This window comes from Salvelinus alpinus, chromosome 5 (genome assembly GCF_045679555.1).
Source record: "Salvelinus alpinus chromosome 5, SLU_Salpinus.1, whole genome shotgun sequence".
NCBI classification, from domain to species: Eukaryota; Metazoa; Chordata; class Actinopteri; order Salmoniformes; family Salmonidae; genus Salvelinus; species Salvelinus alpinus.
In genome coordinates this window covers 52,136,156-52,156,485 of record NC_092090.1, presented here as the reverse complement: position 1 = coordinate 52,156,485, position 20,330 = coordinate 52,136,156, and the positions used below count along the sequence as shown (strand labels likewise).

At 42.0% G+C, this 20,330-nt stretch overlaps 1 protein-coding gene across 1 annotated transcript in view; it reads right to left on the bottom strand.

Moving 5' to 3' along the window:
- Positions 1-20,330, bottom strand: part of LOC139575072 (NLR family CARD domain-containing protein 3-like) — a 40,391-nt gene that overhangs the window by 13,799 nt on the left and 6,262 nt on the right. The window contains exons 3-4 of the mRNA XM_071400053.1: positions 6,981-7,097; positions 6,552-6,641 (exon numbers count right to left, since the gene is read on the bottom strand). Of these exons, the coding sequence (XP_071256154.1) occupies positions 6,552-6,641; positions 6,981-7,097 (207 nt within the window). The remainder of the gene's footprint in view (positions 1-6,551; positions 6,642-6,980; positions 7,098-20,330) is intronic.

The window sequence follows — 20,330 nt, the reverse complement described above, 5'->3', positions numbered from 1 at the left end:
GACCAACATGCAGCGCGGTTAGTGTTTAACATGTTTAATAGACGGTAAACTGTGAACACTTAACAACAATACAAAAACAACAAACGTGAAAGCCGAGACAGTCCTATCTGGTGCAGAACACAAACACAGAGACAGGAAACAATCACCCACAAAATCCCAACACAAAACAAGCCTCCTATATATGATTCTCAATCAGGGACAACGATTACCAGCTGCCTCTGATTGAGAACCATATTAGGCTGGACACAGAAACAGACAAACTAGACACACAACATAGAATTCCCACCCAGCTCACGTCCTGACCAACACTAAACAAGCAAAACACATAATAACTCTGATCAGGACGTTACAATATTAATACTAAAATAGTTTCTAAAAGTGTTCTAGGCTACCCTACTCTGGAATTAGGGTTAAGGGTTAGGGGTTAGGGGTTAAGGCTAAAATAGGTCATACTTAGGGTTGTAGCCAGAGGGACCCCGAAAATAATATTCAAAAGATTGGTCCATGGACACAGAGGGTTTAAATACTAAAGTTACTGTCCATCTAGTGAAGCCAGGAGAACTTGATAGAGGTAGCCAGAATCAATCAACAAGAGAGGGAGGATAGGTTAACTTAGGTTGCTACTGCTGGTAGAGTAGCTAGCTAGCTTACCTAGCTGTACCGACAAACTTGGCTAGCTAGCAGTTCGTTTGTCTGTCCCTCATCTCGAGGATGATGATGAATCCGGTGAACCACAAAATGAAACAAGGATAGAGAGTGAAAAGTATCTGGCTACACTCATACTGTCCCTGACCATTAAGCAAAAAGCAAATTGAATAATAAACTTCAGAGTCTCAACTCTGTAACAAACTCCATTGTTATTAATAAAAATACTATAGAATAATGCAGCGAGTCAGAGGTTCCTCCAATGCAATTGCTTTGGAGCAGTTTAAAATAATGTTTTTGTCACGGCCGTCGAATAAAGAGAACCAAGGTGCAGCGTGGTCAGCGTACATAATCCTTTATTTATTATGACGCCGACAAAAACAATAAACAATCCAAATCAACTCTGAAGCTAAAGGGCCTTGTGCCACAAAAAAAGTTAACCTCCCACAAAGACAGGTGGGAAAAAGGGCTACCTAAGTATGGTTCTCAATCAGAGACAACGATAGACAGCTGTCCCTGATTGAGAACCCTATGCCAAAACATAGAAATACAAATAATAGAACTAAAGAACATAGAATACCCACCCCAAATTACACCCTGACCAAACCAAATAGAGACATAAAAGGATCTCTAAGGTCAGGGCGTGACAATAACATTCCACCTACGAGGCAACTCGGTAATCTGACTGGGCATGACAGTTTTGATATTTCAATATTATCATCCATAAATAATATAGACCTACATGCAACAGTATGTCTTGTGCTTTTTGCAATGATTCATGTATTATAATTATGTATAATAAGTGATACCATGTATGTCTGCATAGCATTTTGTCTTAATTTTGGCAAATGAACTCATGCTTATTTCTGCAGAGAAACTCAGATTTTCGCCCCCAGCGGCTAAGGAGTTGGAGCTGTGGCAGGAGTTAGACCTGTGGCCGAAAGGTGGCTGGTTTGAATCCCTGGCCGGGCGCTGGAAAAAACGGGCGGACTTGATCTGACCAATGGAGGGCTGCTGGGTTCACATCCTCAAAACATGAACCTTTTGTTGATCAGAACTCTAGAGGTGTAACGGCTATCGTCATATTCCTCCTCCTCGGACGAGGAGAGGCGAGAAGGATCGGACCAATACGCGGAGTGGTTAGTGTTCATGATGAATGATTTATTATAACGGAAAAACTGAACACTGAAAATACAAAACAAATAAACGAAGTGCAGAAAACAGATACAGTACCGTGTGGTGAAAAACACAAACACGGAAACAAACACCCACAAAACACACGTGAAACCCAGGCTGCCTAAGTATGATTCTCAAACAGGGACAACGATTGACAGCTGCCTCTGATTGAGAATCATACCAGGCCGAACACAAAAATCCCAACATAGAAAATCAACCATAGACAAACCCACCCAACTCACGCCCTGACCAACTAAAATAAATACAAGACAAAGGAAAACAGGTCAGGAACGTGACAGAACCCCCCCCTTAAGGTGCGAACTCCGGGCGCACCACCATAAATTCTAGGGGAGGGTCTGGGTGGGCGTCTGTCCACGGTGGCGGCTCTGGCGCGGGATGTGGACCCCACCTTAACAATGTCTTTGTCCGCCTCCTTACTCGCCCCCGTGGCCTCCTCCTAACAACCACCCTCCATGTACGCAGCACCGGACTAAGGGGCAGCTCCGGACTGAGGGGCAGCACTGGACTGAGGGGCAGCACCGGACTGAGGGGCAGCACCGGACTGAGGGGCAGCACCGGACTGAGGGGCAGCACCGGACTGAGGGGCAGCTCCGGACTGAGGGGCAGCACCGGACTGAGGGGCAGCACCGGACTGAGGGGCAGCACCGGACTGAGGGGCAGCACCGGACTGAGGGGCGGATCCTGGCTGGCTGGCTCTGGCGGATCCTGGCTGGCTGGCTCTGGCGGATCCTGGCTGGCTGGCTCTGGCGGATCCTGGCTGGACGGCTCTGGCTGGTCCTGGCTGGACGGCTCTGGCAGATCCTGGCTGGACGGCTCTGGCAGATCCTGGCTGGACGGCTCTGGCGGATCCTGGCTGGACGGCTCTGGCGGATCCTGGCTGGACGGCTCTGGCGGATCCTGGCTGGACGGCTCTGGCTGGTCCTGGCTGGACGGCTCTGGCTGGTCCTGGCTGGACGGCTCTGGCTGGTCCTGTCTGGCGGAAGGCTCTGGCTGCTCCTGTCTGGCGGACGGCTCTGACGGCTCGGGACAGACGGGCAGCTCTGACGGCTCGGGACAGACGGGCAGCTCTGACGGCTCAGGACAGACGGACAGCGCTGGGCAGGCAGGCAGCTCAGACAGCGCTGGGCAGACAGGCAGTTCAGACAGCGCTGGGCAGGCAGGCAGTTCAGACAGCGCTGGGCAGGCAGACAGTTCAGACAGCGCTGGGCAGGCAGGCAGTTCAGACAGCGCTGGGCAGGCAGGCAGTTCAGACAGCGCTGGGCAGACAGGCACACCTGTAGGGAGGAGACGGAGAGACAGCCTTGTGCGGGGGGCTGCCACCGGAGGACTGGTACGTGGAGGTGGCACCGGAATTACCGGACCGTGAAGGAGGACACACGCTCTTGAGCACCGAGCCTGCCCAACCTTACCAGGTTGAATGATCCCCGTAGCCCTGCCAGTGCGGCGAGGTGGAATAGCCCGCACTGAGCTATGCTGGCGAACCGGGGACACCATTTGTAAGGCTGGTGCCATGTACGCCGGCCCGAGGAGACGCACTGGAGGCCAGATGCGTTGGGCCGGCTTCATGACACCCGGCTCGATGCCCAACCTAGCCCTACCAGTGCGGCGAGGTGGAATAGCCCGCACTGGACTAAGAACGCGTACTGGGGACACCGTGCGCTTTACCGCATAACACGGTGTCTGACCAGTACGACGCCCTCTCACTCCACGGTAAGCACGGGGAGTTGGCTCAGGTATCCTACCCGGCTTGGCCAAACTCCGCGTGTGTCCCCCCCAAGAAATATTTGGGTCTGACTCTCGGGCTCCCAACCGCGTCGCCGCGCTGCCTCCTCATACCAGCGCCTCTCTGCCTTCGCTGCCTCCAACTCTTCCTTGGGACGGCGATATTCCCCTGGCTGAACCCAGGGTCCTTTGCCGTCCAGGATCTCTTCCCAAGTTCAGGAGTCCTGTTTTTTTTGCCGCTGCTGCTGCTGCTGTTGCTGCCCTTTTCCACTCCGCTTGGTCCTTTGGTGGTGGGTGTTTCTGTAACGGCTATCGTCATATTCCTCCTCCTCGGACGAGGAGAGGCGAGAAGGATCGGACCAATACGCGGAGTGGTTAGTGTTCATGATGAATGATTTATTATAACGGAAAAACTGAACACTGAAAATACAAAACAAATAAACGAAGTGCAGAAAACAGATACAGTACCGTGTGGTGAAAAACACAAACACGGAAACAAACACCCACAAAACACACGTGAAACCCAGGCTGCCTAAGTATGATTCTCAATCAGGGACAACGATTGACAGCTGCCTCTGATTGAGAATCATACCAGGCCGAACACAAAAATCCCAACATAGAAAATCAACCATAGACAAACCCACCCAACTCACGCCCTGACCAACTAAAATAAATATAAGACAAAGGAAAACAGGTCAGGAACGTGACAAGAGGTTCTTCTTCACTGAACCCAAAATGTATTTAACTTTCAGTGGTTCTATATATTAAGGAAGTGATAGAATCCTTTTTGGTTCTATAAGGAACCTTCTTTTCTAAGAGTGTATAATAAACACGTTTTCTTTTGATTATTTAGTAATCTACATTATGTTACTTCAAGTTCTACCGTTGGAGCACAACATCACGTTGTTAAAAGATAATCCTAAATTGGGCATGGCTATAAATTGGGCAATTGAAGGCATCTAGGGCGCAACATGTGTTCGATGAAAATGAACATCATATGCAATGTTGTAGCCAACATTATTGGCAAGGGATTGGCAAAGGACTTGATGCCTACTATGCCAAAGCTATTTAGAGTTGTTAAATGGGTGTGAAGAGTGTGTTGATATAACAGTAATATTGTCAAAACTCTGCTTGTAACAACGATCAGAATTGGTCCAAAGAAATATGCATTCCATTATATTATGCAATAATTCAAATCAAATCAAATTTTACTAGTCACATGTGCCAAATACAACAGGTGTAGACTTTACAGTGAATGCTTACTTACGAGCCCCTAACAAACAATGCAGGTAAATATAAACAATTTGAATACGAATATGAAATAAAAGTAGCAAGTAATTAAAGAGCAGCAGTAAAATAACAATAGCGAGACTATATACAGGTGGGTACCGGTACAGAGTCAATGTGTGGTGGCACCAGTAATTTGGGGTAATATGTACATGTAGGTACAGTTATTAAATTGATTATGCATAGATGATAGCAACAGAGAGTAGCAGTGGTGTAAAAGAGGGGGGCAATGCAAATAGTCTGGGCATCCATTTGATTAGATGTTGAGTCAGGACTTTTATTGCTTGGGGGTAGAAGCTGTTTAGAAGCCTCTTGGACATAGACTTGGCACTCCGGTACCGCTTGCCATGCGATAGCAGAGATAACAGTCTATGACTAAGGTGGCTGGAGTCTTTGACAATTTTTAGGGCCTTCCTCTGACACTGCCTGGTATAGAGGTCCTGGATGGCAGGAAGCTTGGCCCCAGTGATGTACTGGGCCGTTCGCTCTACCCTCTGTAGTGCCTTGCGGTCGGAGTCCGATCAGTTGTCAAACCAAGCAGTGATGCAGCCAGTCAAGATGCTCTCGATGCCAAACCAGGCAGTGATGCAACCAGTCAGGATGCTCTCGATGGTGCAGCTGTAGAACCTTTTGAGGATCTGAAGACCCATGCCAAATCTTTTCAGTCTCCTGAGGGGGAATAGGTTTTGTCGTTCCCTCTTCCCGACTGTTTTGGTGTGCTTGGACCATCTTACTTTGTTGGTGATGTGGATGCGAAGGAACTTGAAGCTCTCAACCTGCTCCACTACAGCCCTGTCGATGGGAATGGGGGCGTGCTCGGTCTTCTTTTTCCTGTAGTCCACAATGATCTCCTTTGTCTTGATTATGTTGAGGGATAGGTTGTTATTCAGGCACCACACGGCTAGGTATCTGACCTCCTCCCTATAGACTGTCTCGTCGTTGTCGGTGATCAGGCCTACCACTGTTGTGTCATCGGCAAACTTAATGATGGTGTTGGAGTCATGCCTGGCCGTGCAGTCATGAGTGAACAGGGAGTATAGGTGGGGGCTGAGCACACACCTCTGAGGGGCCCCTGTGTTGAGGATTAGCGTGGCGGATATGTTGTTACCTACCCTTACCACCTGGGGGCGGCCCGTCAGGAATTTCAGGATCCAGTTGCGGAGGGAGGTGTTTAGTCCCAGGGTCCTTAGCTTATTGATGAGCTTTGAGGGCCCTATGGTGTTGAACACTGAGCTGTAGTCAGTGAATAGTATTCTCACATAGGTGTTCCTTTTGTGCAGGTGGGAAAGGGCAGTGTGGAGTGCAATAGAGATTGCATCATCTGTGGATCTGTTAGGGCGGTGTGCAAATTGGAGTGGATCTTGCGTTTCTGGGATAATGGTGTTGATGTGAGCCACATTTTATGTTCATTCAATCAATTTAGTTATATTTTGCTACTTGTTTACTGTCTGTAATTTGTCTCAATATATTTTATGATGTGCAGCCTAACGTGATTTAGTTAATTTTTATTGGGTAAGCATTAGAATAAGACGCCTCAATATTTGCAGCCATAGGTATATTTCTCCAGGTGCTGATCCGTCATCAGTAATGTGAAATAATTATAATGTTAACAAAATATTTGATGGAGAACTGATCCGAGAGCAGCGCCCTCTTTCTTTCCATCCTATCAGTGTTGATACATGATCCACCAGACGTGATACCTTATCGTGCTGCTGATCCAGTTTCCGCTGGTCTGCCTGAGGTTCTGGAACCCTGACCTGTTCTCCGGACGTGATACCTTGTCCTTGTACCTTGTAAATAAAAAAAAGGAAATAGTAACTCAATAAAATAACAATAATGAGACTATAAGGCGAACCAGTACTGAGTCAATGTGCAGGGGTACCAGGTAGTTGTGGTAATAATGAGGCTATAAGGAGTACCAGTACTGAGTCAATGTGCAGAGGTACCAGGTAGTTGAGGTAATAATGAGACTATAAGGAGTACCAGTACTGAGTCAATGTACAGGGGTAACAGGTAGTTGAGGTAATATGTACATGAAGGTAGTGGTAAAACTGACTAGGCAATCTGGATAGAGATTACATCGCCTCATTCAGGGAGTGCACTGACCATGACCCATGAGTTCTTCTTACCTTTGTTCTGTAGAAAAGTCTCCCTCTCTAAACTGTATAGGACGAAACATAGACCGGTCACTCTTCATGGACACACAGCTGGGTACAGGGGAGGCTGGTCTCACCTGCTTGATTGGACTTCAACACAACAGAGACAAACATTACATCTCTCACATACAGGGATTTGTTTAAAATCTGTCACTTGATGGTTTGATTTCAGAGAGACAAAATCATGTTATTTTTGGCAAAATGCTATATATCTGTCTCACTGTCAAATGTGACCGACCAGCTCAATTTGGTAATTAACTAAATTAACTAAATGTATGGTGTTTTTCGTTAATGTCAGTTTAATTGTTTACTATGCTATAAGTGGTTATTTTATAGTTGTAAGTGATACAATTAACTAGAAGATTGTATATTTTGCAATTCTGAGTAATTACTACTTGAGTAAGGAATTAGACATTATTCAGTAGTACTGCAGTTGCTACATAATTCCAATAGATGGCAGCATAAGACCACAAATGACATTTCAGAAGATCAGTATAGTTTTCTCCCTGGATACACCACCACTCCCCCTCACAGGAAAACTCCTGTGTGCTTCTTTCTGTCCCTTTCCACACTGCTAATGCAAGAGGAAGGACTGAAACAATATTTAACAGAATACTTTGAAGTAATATAATGATGATTCATGTTTATTATTACCAGTTTTTATGCTCATGTTTTGAAATTATACTTCATTAATATAACGATTATCAATAAGCCTGAACATTAATTCAGTCACCTCTGTTCGAGGAAAACTTATTTTCCAGGTACATTCATTGTGAAATTCATCAACCAGCATCGACCCGCTCTTCCTTATCTCTCTATTAGTCATCTCAGCCCCGCTAAAAAGCTTGTGTCGTTACTCTGCCTTCTCCGGGGGCATGTTGAGGTAAATTTACTAACGGGGAGGGTTGAATTATGTAATTTATTGGCGGGCTGGAAGACGCACTCTTGTCTTTTACTCGCAATATCAGATATTAAGATAATTTTTTATAATGAATGTATACTGAGGTTGAGGGTCTGACTAGTGATTATTTACCCGGTGTTCAATACCTGCTATAGTCACTATTTGTTTTGCTCTCCCAAAAGCAACACAGCCCTAATACGAGATATATAGCTAACTAAAGTAATGAGTGACCATTTTAGAAAATTATGGGACATATAGTCTGTGGTTGCATGCTATTTTATGTCACTTATATTGCTGCTTGTAGCATATAACTTATGCTTCGTGGTCTTATGCTGCCATCTATTGGAAATGTAGCAATGAAAGATATTCATTCACTTACAGACATTGGTGAGGCAGCTGAGAAATAAATCGATCAAGTTCATTTTTATTTTATTTTATTTTTTAAGTGTTTATTTTTATTTTATTTTAAAAGTCTATTTTTCTTGTTAATTCCTTAGATCTCAAACCTGCCCCATCTATCCCACGCCAATTGCTGGACTTTCACACAGAATTAGGTCACAAAGTTCAGACTATATTTGAAAAATTAAACTAATGTGTCTTGTTTATCAAGTGTTCTGCCTTGCAATAATAAATATAATAAAATAACATAACAAAAAAAGCAAAATGCTTAGACAGGTTTTGATTAACAAATGAATCAACATGCTATTTAGTACTATAGTTGTATTTACTAACATAATATTATTACCAAAATAGTTTCTAAAAGTGTTCTAGCTTACCCTACCCTAGAATTAGGGTTAGGGGTTAGAAGTCTGGGGTTCAGGCTAAAATAGATTATACCTATGGTTAGGGTTTTAAAAACTTCTAGTCAATAGGTGGGCGCTGTTTTCACTTTGGAAAAAATTGTGCCCAAATTAAACGGCCTCGTACTCTGTTCTAGATCATACAATATGCATATTATTATTACTATTGGATAGAAAACACTCAGTTTCTAAAACTGTTTGAATTATATCTGTGAGTAAAACAGAACTCATTTGGCAGCAAACTTCCATACAGGAAGTGAAAAATCTGAAAACGAGGCTCTGTTTCAGGGCCTGCCTATTCAACTGGCTTTTATTTATCGATATGTATGCACTTCATATGCCTTCCACTAGATGTCAACAGGCAGTGGAAGGTTGAATGGGGTGTCTAGCTTTATCTGAGGCCAAATAAGAGCTTTTGGAGTGACAGGTCCGGTATTTTCTATGTCTTCGACAGCGCGCGGGGGACCTCGACATTGTCTTCTGAAAAGCGTTCGGTATACACGGCGAATATCTCCGGCGCTGATTTTATTTGATACATATGATAAAAACATCATAAAGTAGGTTTTTTCAACCGAGTTTTATCAGTTTATTCAACGTTTATTGGGACTTTTGGAATTTTCCGTTCTTTGCGCCAAGAGATGATGGGAATGTTCGCGCCACAATGCTAGCCAAGGTTGCTAATTCGACAGAAGAAATGGACATTCTAAAACCAATAGGACTCCTTGTACAACATTCTGATAGAAGCTCAGCAAAAGTAAGACAACATTTATGATGTTATTTCGTATTTCTGTGTAATATGTTGATGCCTATTCTCTGCCGTGTTGGTGAGGGCTGTCTCACAATAACCCAAGCTGTATGTTGTGGTAAAGTTCTTTTTTTAAATCTAACACAGCGGTTGCATTAAGAACCAGTGTATCTTTCATTTGCCATACAACAAGTATTCGGACATTCTGGGGAATTGTTGCTACGTATTCACAATGTATAACCACGATTTGCAGCTCTAAATATGCACATTTTCGAACAAAACATAAATGTATTGTATAACATGATGTTATAAGACTGTCATCTGATGAAGTTGTCCAAAGGTTAGTGATTAATTTTATATCTATTGCTGGTTTTTGCGAAAGCTACCTTTGCGGTGAATAAATGCCTTTGTGTGTTTGGCTATTGTGGTAAGCTAATTATAATTCTATATTGTGTTTTCGCTGTAAAACACTTAAAAAATCAGAAATATTGGCTGGATTCACAAGATGTTTATCTTTCATTTGCTGTACACCATGTATTTTTCCTAAATGTTTTATGATGAGTATTTAATTATTTCACGTTGCTCTCTGTAATTATTCTGGCTGCTTTGGTGCTATTTTTGATGGTGGCTGCATTGTAAAACTATGATTTATACCTCAAATATGCACATTTTCGAACAAAACATAAATGTATTGTATAACATGTTATAATACTGTCATTTGATGAAGTTGTTCAAGGTTAGTGATTAATTTTATCTCTATTTTGTCGGTTTTGTGAAAGCTACCTATGCGGTGGAAACATGGTGAAAATATGCGGTTTTGTGTTTGGCTATTGTGGTTAGCTAATAGAAATACATATTGTGTTTTCGCTGTAAAACATTTTAAAACTCGGAAATGATGGCTGGATTCACAAGATATTTATCTTTCATTTACTGTATTGGACTTGTGATTTCATAAAAATTATATTATATGATATCCCTGTCCCGTTAGGCTAGGCTATGCTAGTCAGCTTTTTTGATGAGGAGGATCCCGGATCCGGGAGGGTGATGAAGTAGAGGTTAACCTTTTCTCAATACAGGGGGTGCTGTTTCCACTTTGGAAAATATCGTCTCCAAATTAACCTCTCTGGGATCGCGGGACGCTAGCGTCCCAACAGCCTGTTAAAATGTAGAGCGCCAGATTCAAAAAAAAATCTATAAAATCAAACTTTATTAAATTACACATATAAGATACCAAATTAAAGCTACACTCGTTGTGAATCCAGCCAACATGTCAGATTTCAAAAAGGCTTTTCGGCGAAAGCATAAGATGCTATTATCTGATGATAGTACAGAGGCTACACTCTCTTTTTTGACAATTTCAACCATGCCGGCGCTACTCAAAACGCAGAAATAAAATATAAAACATGCATTACCTTTGACGAGATTCTTTTGTTGGCACTCCAATATGTCCCATAAACATCACAAATGGTCCTTTAGTTCGATTAATTCCGTCCATATATATCCAAATTGTCCATTTATTTGGCGCCGTTGTACCAGGAAAAACAGCGTTCAATTTGCGCAAAATCACGACAAAATATCTAAAAAATTACCTCTAAACTTTGCCAAAACATTTCAAAGTACTTTTGTAATACAACTTAAGTTATTTGTAAACGTTAATAATCGATCAAATTGAAGACTGGTCAATCTGTTTTCAATACAGGATATCAACAAACTCACGGTACTTTTCAAGTCTTGCTCAACTCTCAAACATAAACAAACGACGTCACTCCACTTCCGGGTCAATATCTTTCTCTGTTAACTAAGGAAAAACCTTAACCTTTTTCCATACAATGGCGACATCCAGTGGAAGCAGTAGGAACTACGTGTATACTGATTCGAATTCTGGTTTGCCCATAACAAACCATTGAACATACAGGAACTTAAAAAGAAAAAAGTTAGTCCTCAGGGTTTTGACTGCTATATAAGTTCTGTTATACTTACAGATATGATTCAAACAGTTTTAGAAACTTCAGAGTGTTTCCTATCCAAATCTACTAATAATATGTATATCTTATATTCTGGGGATGAGTAGCACGAAGTTGAAATTGCGCACGCTATTTTTCCCTAAGTGAAAACTCTGCACCCTATCTTCAAGAAGTTAAACTGCCTCATACTCAATTCTTGCTCGTACAATATGCATATTATTATTACTATTGGATAGAAAACAATCTCTAGTTTCTAAAACCGTTTGAATTATGTCTGTGGGTGAACCAGAACTCTTTCTACAGCGAAAATCATGACAGGACATGCGAAGGTCTGAAAACTAGGCTCTGATCTCGGATCAGTTTAAAACTCTGTGTGTGCCCTATGGATCGAAATGAACTGCACCCGCCTTCCCCTGGATGTCAGTAACCAATGAGAAGTGGAATGGTGTTTCTATGTATTTCTCAGAGCTTATAAAAGGGCAAGGAACGAGGTGCGCTCTCTTTTCGACTTCCGCCATTACGCAACGCAAGACCCCAGGATAGCATTTTGAAACGCTCAGTTATCGGCCTTAGATATGTCCGTCTGTAATTTAATTCGGTACAGGTGTTAGAAACATCATAACGAAGTTATTTGAAACCGATTTATATCAGTTTATGCGAGTATATTGTTATTTTCGGAATTTTCGTAGTATTGCGTTTGAGGATTTGGACATGTGTGTGCCACGTAGCTACTGTTAGCTGCTAGTTCCGAAGTTGAAGTGGAGGTTTTACAACAAAGCAACGATTATTTTGGACAAAAGGACACCTTGCCCAAGATTCTGATGGAAGCTCGTCCAAAAGTAAGAGCTATTTAGGATTTTATTCCGTATTTATGTGGAAAAATGTAAATGCATTTTTCGGCCATTATTGCGGCACTAGTCTGGCTGTAACGCACACTGTTTGTCTAGTAACGTTAATTTTAAAAATCTAAATCAGCGGTTGCATTAATAACCAATGCATCTTTCATTAGCTGTCCAACCTGTATTTTTTTTGTCAATCTAATCGATAAATAATCGTAAACTTAGGTGCCCTTCCAAGATGGCGCCGGCCAGAATGCATGCCATGTTTTGACTGATTACATAGCATAACCACGATTTGTGATGCTAAATATGCACATTTTCGAACAAACTCTATATGCATTGTGTAATATGATGTTACAGGACTGTCATCTGAAGAATTCTGAGAAGGTTAGTGAAAAAATTAATATATTTTGGTGGTGATAACGTTATCGCGCTTTTTGCCTGGAATCAATGCTGGGGTGATGTTAGCTCATGTGGTATGCTAATATAACGATATATTGTGTTTTCGCTGTAAAACACTTAGAAAATCTGAAATATTGTCTGGATTCACAAGATGTTGGGCTTTCATTTGCTGTACGCTGTGTATTTTTCAGAAATGTTTTAAGATGAGTAATTAGGTAATACACGTTGCTCTCTGTAGTTATTCTAGTCGCTTTGGGTGAGTTTTGTGATAGTGGCTGCAATGGTAAACAGTGATTTATACCTGAAAAATGCACATTTTTCTAAAAAAACATATGCTATACCATAAATATGTTATCAGACTGTCATCTTATGAAGTTGTTTCTTGGTTAGTGGCTATATATATCTTTATTTAGTCGAATTAGTGATAGCTACTGATGGAGTAAAAAACTGGTGGAGTAAAAAAAGTGGTGTCTTTTGCTAACGTGGTTAGCTAATAGACTTACATATTGTGTCTTCCCTGTAAAACATTTTAAAAATCAGAAATGATGGCTGGATTCACAAGATGTTGGGCTTTCATTTGCTGTATGCTGTGTATTTTTCAGAAATGTTTTAGGATGAGTATTTTGGTAATTGACGTCGGTCTCTGTAATTATTCCGGCTGCTTCCAACGCTATTTCAGATTGCAGCTGCAATGTAGAACTGTGATTTATACCTGAAATATGCACATTTTTCAAAAAAAACATATGCTATACCATAAATATGTTATCAGACTGTCATCTTATGAAGTTGTTTCTTGGTTAGTGGCTATATATATCTTTATTTAGTCGAAATTGTGATAGCTGCCCATGCAGGAAAAAAATGGTGGAGAAAAAAAAGTTGTGTCTTTTGCTATCGTGGTTAGCTAATAGATTTACATATTGTGTCTTCCCTGTAAAACATTTTAAAAATCAGAAATGATGGCTGGATTCACAAGATCTGTATCTTTCATCTGGTGTCTTGGACTTGTGATTTAATGATATTTAGATGCTAGTATTTACTTGTGACGCTATGCTAGGCTATGCTAGTCAGCTTTTTTACTGTGGGGGGTGCTCCCGGATCCGGGATGAGTACCAAGTAAAAGTTAAGAACTAGTGTATCTCTCATTTGCTGTCCAACATGTATTTTTTAGTAAAGTTTATGATGAGTTCTTTGGTCAGATTAGGTGAGTGTCCAAAATATCTCCGGAGATTCTGGTGAATCGATGCTACATATTCACAATGTATAACCACGGTTTGCAGCTCAAAATATGCACATTTTCGAACAAAACATAAGTGTATTGTATAACCTGATGTTATAGGACTGTCATCTGATGAAGTTGGTCAAGGTTAGTGATGAATTTCATATTGTAACGGCTTTCTTCCTGTGATGAAGGAGAGGACCAAAATGCAGCGCTGCTAGTGTTCAACATGATTTAATAAAGAAGAGACAATAACACTATACAAAATACAAAATAACAAATGTGAAAACCGAGACAGTCCTATCTGGTGCAGAACACAAAGACAGAAGACAACCACCCACAATCCCCAACACAAAACAAGCCACCTATATATGATTCTCAATCAGGGACAACGATTGACAGCTGCCTCTGATTGAGAACCATATTAGGCTGAACACAGAAACAGACAAACTAGACACACAACATAGAATGCCCACCCAGCTCACGTCCTGACCAACACTAAAACAAGCAACACACATAAGAACTATGGTCAGGACGTGACATATATCTTTTGCTGTTTTTTTGCGATCGCTACCTTTTGCTGCTGATAAATGCATTTGTGTGTTTGGCTATTGTGGTAAGCTAATATAATGCTATATTGTGTTTTCGCTGTAAAACACTTAAAAAATCGGAAATATTGGCTGGATTCACAAGATGTTTATCTTTCATTTGCTGTACACCATGTATTTTTCATAAATGTTTTATGATGAGTATTTAAGTATTTCACGTTGCTCTCTGTAATTATTCTGGCTGCTTGGGTGCTATTTGTGACTGTAGCTGCAATGTAAAACTATGATTTATACCTCAAATATGCAAATTTTTTGAACAAAACATAAATGTATTGTGTAACATGTTATAAGACTGTCATCTGATGAAGTTGTTTCTTGGTTAGTGACTAATTATATCTATATTTTGTCGGTTTTTTGAAAGCTACCTATGCGGTGGATAAATAGCGGTGTCTGTTTGGCTATTGTGGTGAGCTAACATAAATATATATTGTGTTTTCGCTGTAAAACTTTAAAAAATCGGACATGTTGGCTGGATTCACAAGATGTTTATCTTTCATTTGCCGTATTGGACTTGTTAATGTGTGGAAGTTAAATATTTCAAAAAATTTTTTTTTGAATTTCGCGCAATGCGAAGGCAGCGGAATGTTGTGGGTGTTCCACTAGCGGAACCCCGGTGCGAGAACGGTTAATGAAAGAAACTGAACACTACAAAAACAACAAAGTGACAACCGTGACGCTAAATAACAACAGTGCTGAAACAAACACTACACATAGACAATCGCCCACAAACCCCAACAGAAAACAGGCTACCTAAATATGGTTCCCAATCAGAGACACTGAATGACAGCTGCCTCTGATTGAGAACCATATCAGGCCAAACTAGAAAACCCCACATAGAAACAGACAACATAGATAATACCCACCCAACTCACGTCCTGACCAACTAAATAAAGACTAAACAAAGGAAATAAGGTCAGAAACGTTACAGGTGGGTGGTACAAGGTGATTTGGTAACAAAACGGATGGCACTGTGATAGACTGCATCCAGTTTGCTGAGTAGAGTGTTTGAATCTATTTTGTAGATGACATCGCCGAAGTCGAGGATTGGTAGGATAGTCAGTTTTACTATGGTAAGTTTGGCGGCGTGAGTGAAGGAAGCTTTGTTACGAAATAGAAAGCCGATTCTAGATTTGGTTTTGGATTGGAGATGTTTAATATGAGTCTGGAAGGAGAGTTTACAGTCTAGCCAGACACCTAGGTATTTATAGTTGTACACATATTCTAGGTCGGAACCGTCCAGGGTGGTGATGCTAGTCGGGCGGGCGGGTGCGGGCAGCGAACGGTTGAAAAGCATGCATTTAGTTTTACTAGCGTTTAACTTCTTGAGGGCAGGGGGCAGCATTTTCACTTTTGGATTAAGAGCATGCCAAAATTCAACTGCCTGCTACTCATCCCCAGAATATAAGATATGCATATTATTAGTAGATTTGGATAGAAAACACTCTGAAGTTTCTAAAACTGTTTGAATCATGAATAACAGAACTTATGTAGCATGCAAAACCCAGAGGACAAACTTTTCAGAATTGTTATATTTTTGATGTCACTGTCTTTTCAATGAAATTTCTTAGAGACACCAGATTTCTAACGGACTTGCTTGCAGTTCCTACCGCTTCCACTGGATGTCACCAGTCCTTGGAAATCGGTTGAGGTTATTCCTTTGTGTAATGAAGAAGTAGGGCTATCGTAAATGAGGGTCACATGAAGTACATTTTTTGAGAGAGGCACGTTACGAAAAAAGTTGCGTCAGTTTGTTTTCTTTTTGTATTGAACACAGATCATCCCGTCTTCAAATTGATCGATTATTAACGTTTAAACATACCTAACGTTGTATTACAAAAGTAGTTTGAAATGTTCTGGTAAAGTTTACATGTAACTTTTGATATATTTTGTAGTGACGTTGCGAAAGTTGGAAACTGTGTTTTTCTGGATGAAACGGTCCAAATAAATTGACATTTTGGATATATATCGACGGAATTAATCGAACAAAAGGACCATTTGTGATGTTTATGGGACATATTGGAGTGCCAACAAAAGAATTTCGTCAAAGGTAAGCCATGATTTATATTTTATTTCTGCGTTTTGTGTCGTGCCTGCAGTGTTGAAATATGCTACTATCTTTGTTTACTGTTGTGCTATCATCAGATAATAGCATCTTATGCTTTCGCCGAAAAGCCTTTTTGAAATTTGACATGTTGGCTGGATTCACAACGAGTGTAGCTTTAATTTGGTATCTTACATGTGTGATTTAATGAAAGTTAGATTTTTATATCATTTTATTTGAAAATGGCGCGCTGTATTTTCCCTGGCTATTGGCTGGTGGGACGTAATCGTCGAGAGGTTAAGAGCAGTTGGAGGCCACGGAAGGAGTGTTGTATGGCATTGAAGCTCGTTCGGAGGTTAGTTAGCACAGTGTCCAAGGAAGGGCCAGAAGTATACAGAATGGTGTCGTCTGCGTAAAGGTGGATCAGGGAATCGCCCGCAGCAAAAGCGAGATCATTGATATATACAGAGAAAAGAGTCGGCCCGAGAATTGAACCCTGTGGTACCCCCATAGAGACTGCCAGAGGCCCGGACAACAGGCTCTCCGATTTGACACACTGAATTCTATCAGAGAAGTAGTTGGTGAACCAGGCGAGGCAGTCATTAGAAGAACCAAGGCTATTGAGTCTGCCGATAAGAATACGATGATTGACAGAGTCGAAAGCCTTGGCCAGGTCGATGAAGACGGCTGCACAGTACTGTCTTTTATCGATGGCGGTTATGATATCGTTTAGTACATTGAGCGTGGCTGAAGTTCACCCGTGACCGGCTCGGAAGCCGGATTGCACAGCGGAGAAGGTACGGTGGGATTCAAAATGGTCAGTGATCTGTTTATTAAGTTGGCTTTCGAAGATTTTAGATAGGCAGGGCAGGATGGATATAGGTCTGTAACAGTTTGGGTCTAGGGTGTCACCCCTTTGAAGAGGGGGATGACCGCGGCAGCTTTCCAATCTTTAGGGATCTCGGACGATACAAAATAGAGGTTGAACAGGCTGGTAATAGGGGTTGCAACAATGGCGGCGGATAGTTTTAGAAAGAGAGGGTCCAGATTGTCTAGCCCAGCTGATTTGTACGGGTCCAGTTTTGCAGCTCATTCAGAACATCTGCTGTCTTTATTTGGGTGAAGGAGAAGCTGGGGAGGCTTGGGCGAGTAGTTGCAGGGGAGGCGGAGCTGTTGGCCGGGGTAGGAGTAGCCAGGAGGAAGGCATGGCCAGCAGTTGAGAAATGCTTATTGAAATTTTCGATTATCATGGATTTATCGATAGTGACCATGTTACCTAGCCTCAGTGCAGTGGGCAGCTGGGAGGAGGTGCTCTTGTTCTCCATGGACTTTACAGTGTCCCAAAAAGCTAGCCTTTGCTTTCCTGACTGACTGCGTGTATTGGTTCCTGACTTCCCTGAACAGTTGCATATCGTGGGGACTATTGGATGCTATTGCAGTCCGCCACAGGATGTTTTTGTGCTGGTCAAGGGCAGTCAGGTCTGGAGTGAAGGGCTATATCTGTTCTTAGTTCTGCATTTTTTTGAACGGGGCATGCTTATCTAAGATGGTGAGGAAATTACTTTTAAAGAATGACCAGGCATCCTCGACTGACAGGATGAGGTCGATATCCTTCCAGGATACCCGAGCCAGGTTGATTAGAAAGGCCTGCTCGCAAAAGTGTTTTAGGGAGCGTTTGACAGTGATGAGGGGTGGTGGTTTGACCGCGGACCCATAGCGGATACAGCCAATGAGGCAGTAATCAGGGTTAGGTTAGGGTTAGGGTTAGGGCTAAAGTAGGTTATACTTAGGGTTAAGGCTAAAATAGGTTATACCTAGGGTTAGGATTAAGGCAAAAATAGGTCGTACGTAAGGTTAGAGTTTCTGTATAGCACTTTGTGACATCTGTTGATGTAAAAAGGGCTTTATAAATACATTTGATTGATTATTAGGTTTAGGGTTTTTAAGGCAAAAAAAACAGTATGGGTTTGTAGCTCTCTTGCTTCTCCCTGTGGCATTCTGTGGGAACTACATAACTCATTTGCGACACCTGCTAGGCTCATAATCTGAGGTAGCAACAGCGTCAGATCTACAAATCAATGAGCTAGACCTGTCCATTTGGTTTGCAACTCAGTAAACCTGATCAGCATTCGCTCAATCAAAAACTACAAACAAAGATTTTGATGCTCAAATAACCCAGAAGCCATTTAGAAACAACTAGTCATCAAAAAAAGTGTCATCTGTCCAGAAGAAATGCATCCGGTGATGATGTGGTGGTAGCTAGGATAAACTAGGATGCTGCTGGTAGAGTAGCTAGCTAGCTTACCTAGCTGTACCGACTAGCTAGGATAAACTAGGATGCTGCTGGTAGAGTAGCTAGCTAGCTTACCTAGCTGTACCGACTAGCTAGGATAAACTAGGATGCTGCTGGTAGAGTAGCTAGCTAGCCTACCTAGCTGTACCGACTAACTAGGATAAACTAGGATGCTGCTGGTAGAGTAGCTAGCTAGCTTACCTAGCTGTACCGACTAGCTAGGATAAACCAGGATGCTGCTGGTAGAGTAGCTAGCTAGCTTACCTGGCTGTACCGACTAGCTAGGATAAACTAGGATGCTGCTGGTAGAGTAGCTAGCTAGCTTACCTAGCTGTACCGACTGGCTAGGATAAACTAGGATGCTGCTGGTAGAGTAGCAAGCTAGCTTACCTAGCTGTACCGACTAGCTAGAATAAACCAGGATGCTGCTGGTAGAGTAGCTAGCTAGCTTACCTAGCTGTACCGACTAGCTTAGCTGGCTAGCAGGTTGCTTGTCTGTCCCTCCTCTCGATAATGATGATGATGATAAATCCGGTGAACCACAAATTGAAACAAGGATAGAGAGTGAAAAGGATCTGGCTACACTCATACTGTCCCTGACCGTAAAGAAAAAAGCTAATTGAACAATAAACTTTGGCGTTTCAACACTGTAGTGAACTTCATCAATATTCCCCAAGATCTCCTCAGCCCACTTTGCGTGTAACTGGACAATATCCTTGGCGCTACACCGTACGTGGACGCGGAATGTTCTGTACGGGGACGCGTGCAGTTCCAGAACACGGACATGAGCAGTGAAACACAATCAACTAAACCCAGTATTTACAGTGGGTTACATTAGTAATACTCATTTTATTATTATGTAAAACAAACATTCTACGTTTTTTTATAACAATATGTTGAGATCTGGGCCCGTATCCACAAAGCGTCTCAGAGTATAAAATTGGTCGTATAAGTGCTGAGAATAAAGATATTTACACTCATGGGTATAAATTAAAGCTATGCATGAAGTCTCTAGTCCCACCTAGTCGGCAGATATTTAGGACACCTCGTGAGCTGTCCTAAGTAGTTAAGAGTTAACAGCAGTTGTCTTGATAATACTATAGAATAATGCAGCGAGTCAGTGGTTCCTGCGCCACATGTAATTGCTTTGTAATAGTTAAAATCTAGTGTTTTGATATTTCTATATGGTCAATCCATAAATATTATAGACCTACATGAAACAGTGTCTGGTGCTTTTGGTAATGATTTATGCATAATATTTATGTATAACAAGTGATACCATGTATGGCTGCAAAGCATTTTGGCAGATTAACTCATGCTTATTTCTGAAGATTAACACAGGTTTTCACCAAGTGGCAAAGGAGTTTGACGCTGTGACAGGAGTTGGATCTGTGGCCGAAAGGTGGCTGGTTTGAATCCCGGGCCGGGTGCTGGAAAAAACGGGCGGAATTGATCTGACCACTGGAGGGCTGCTGGGTTCACCTCCTCAAATCATTGACCTTTTGTTGATCAGA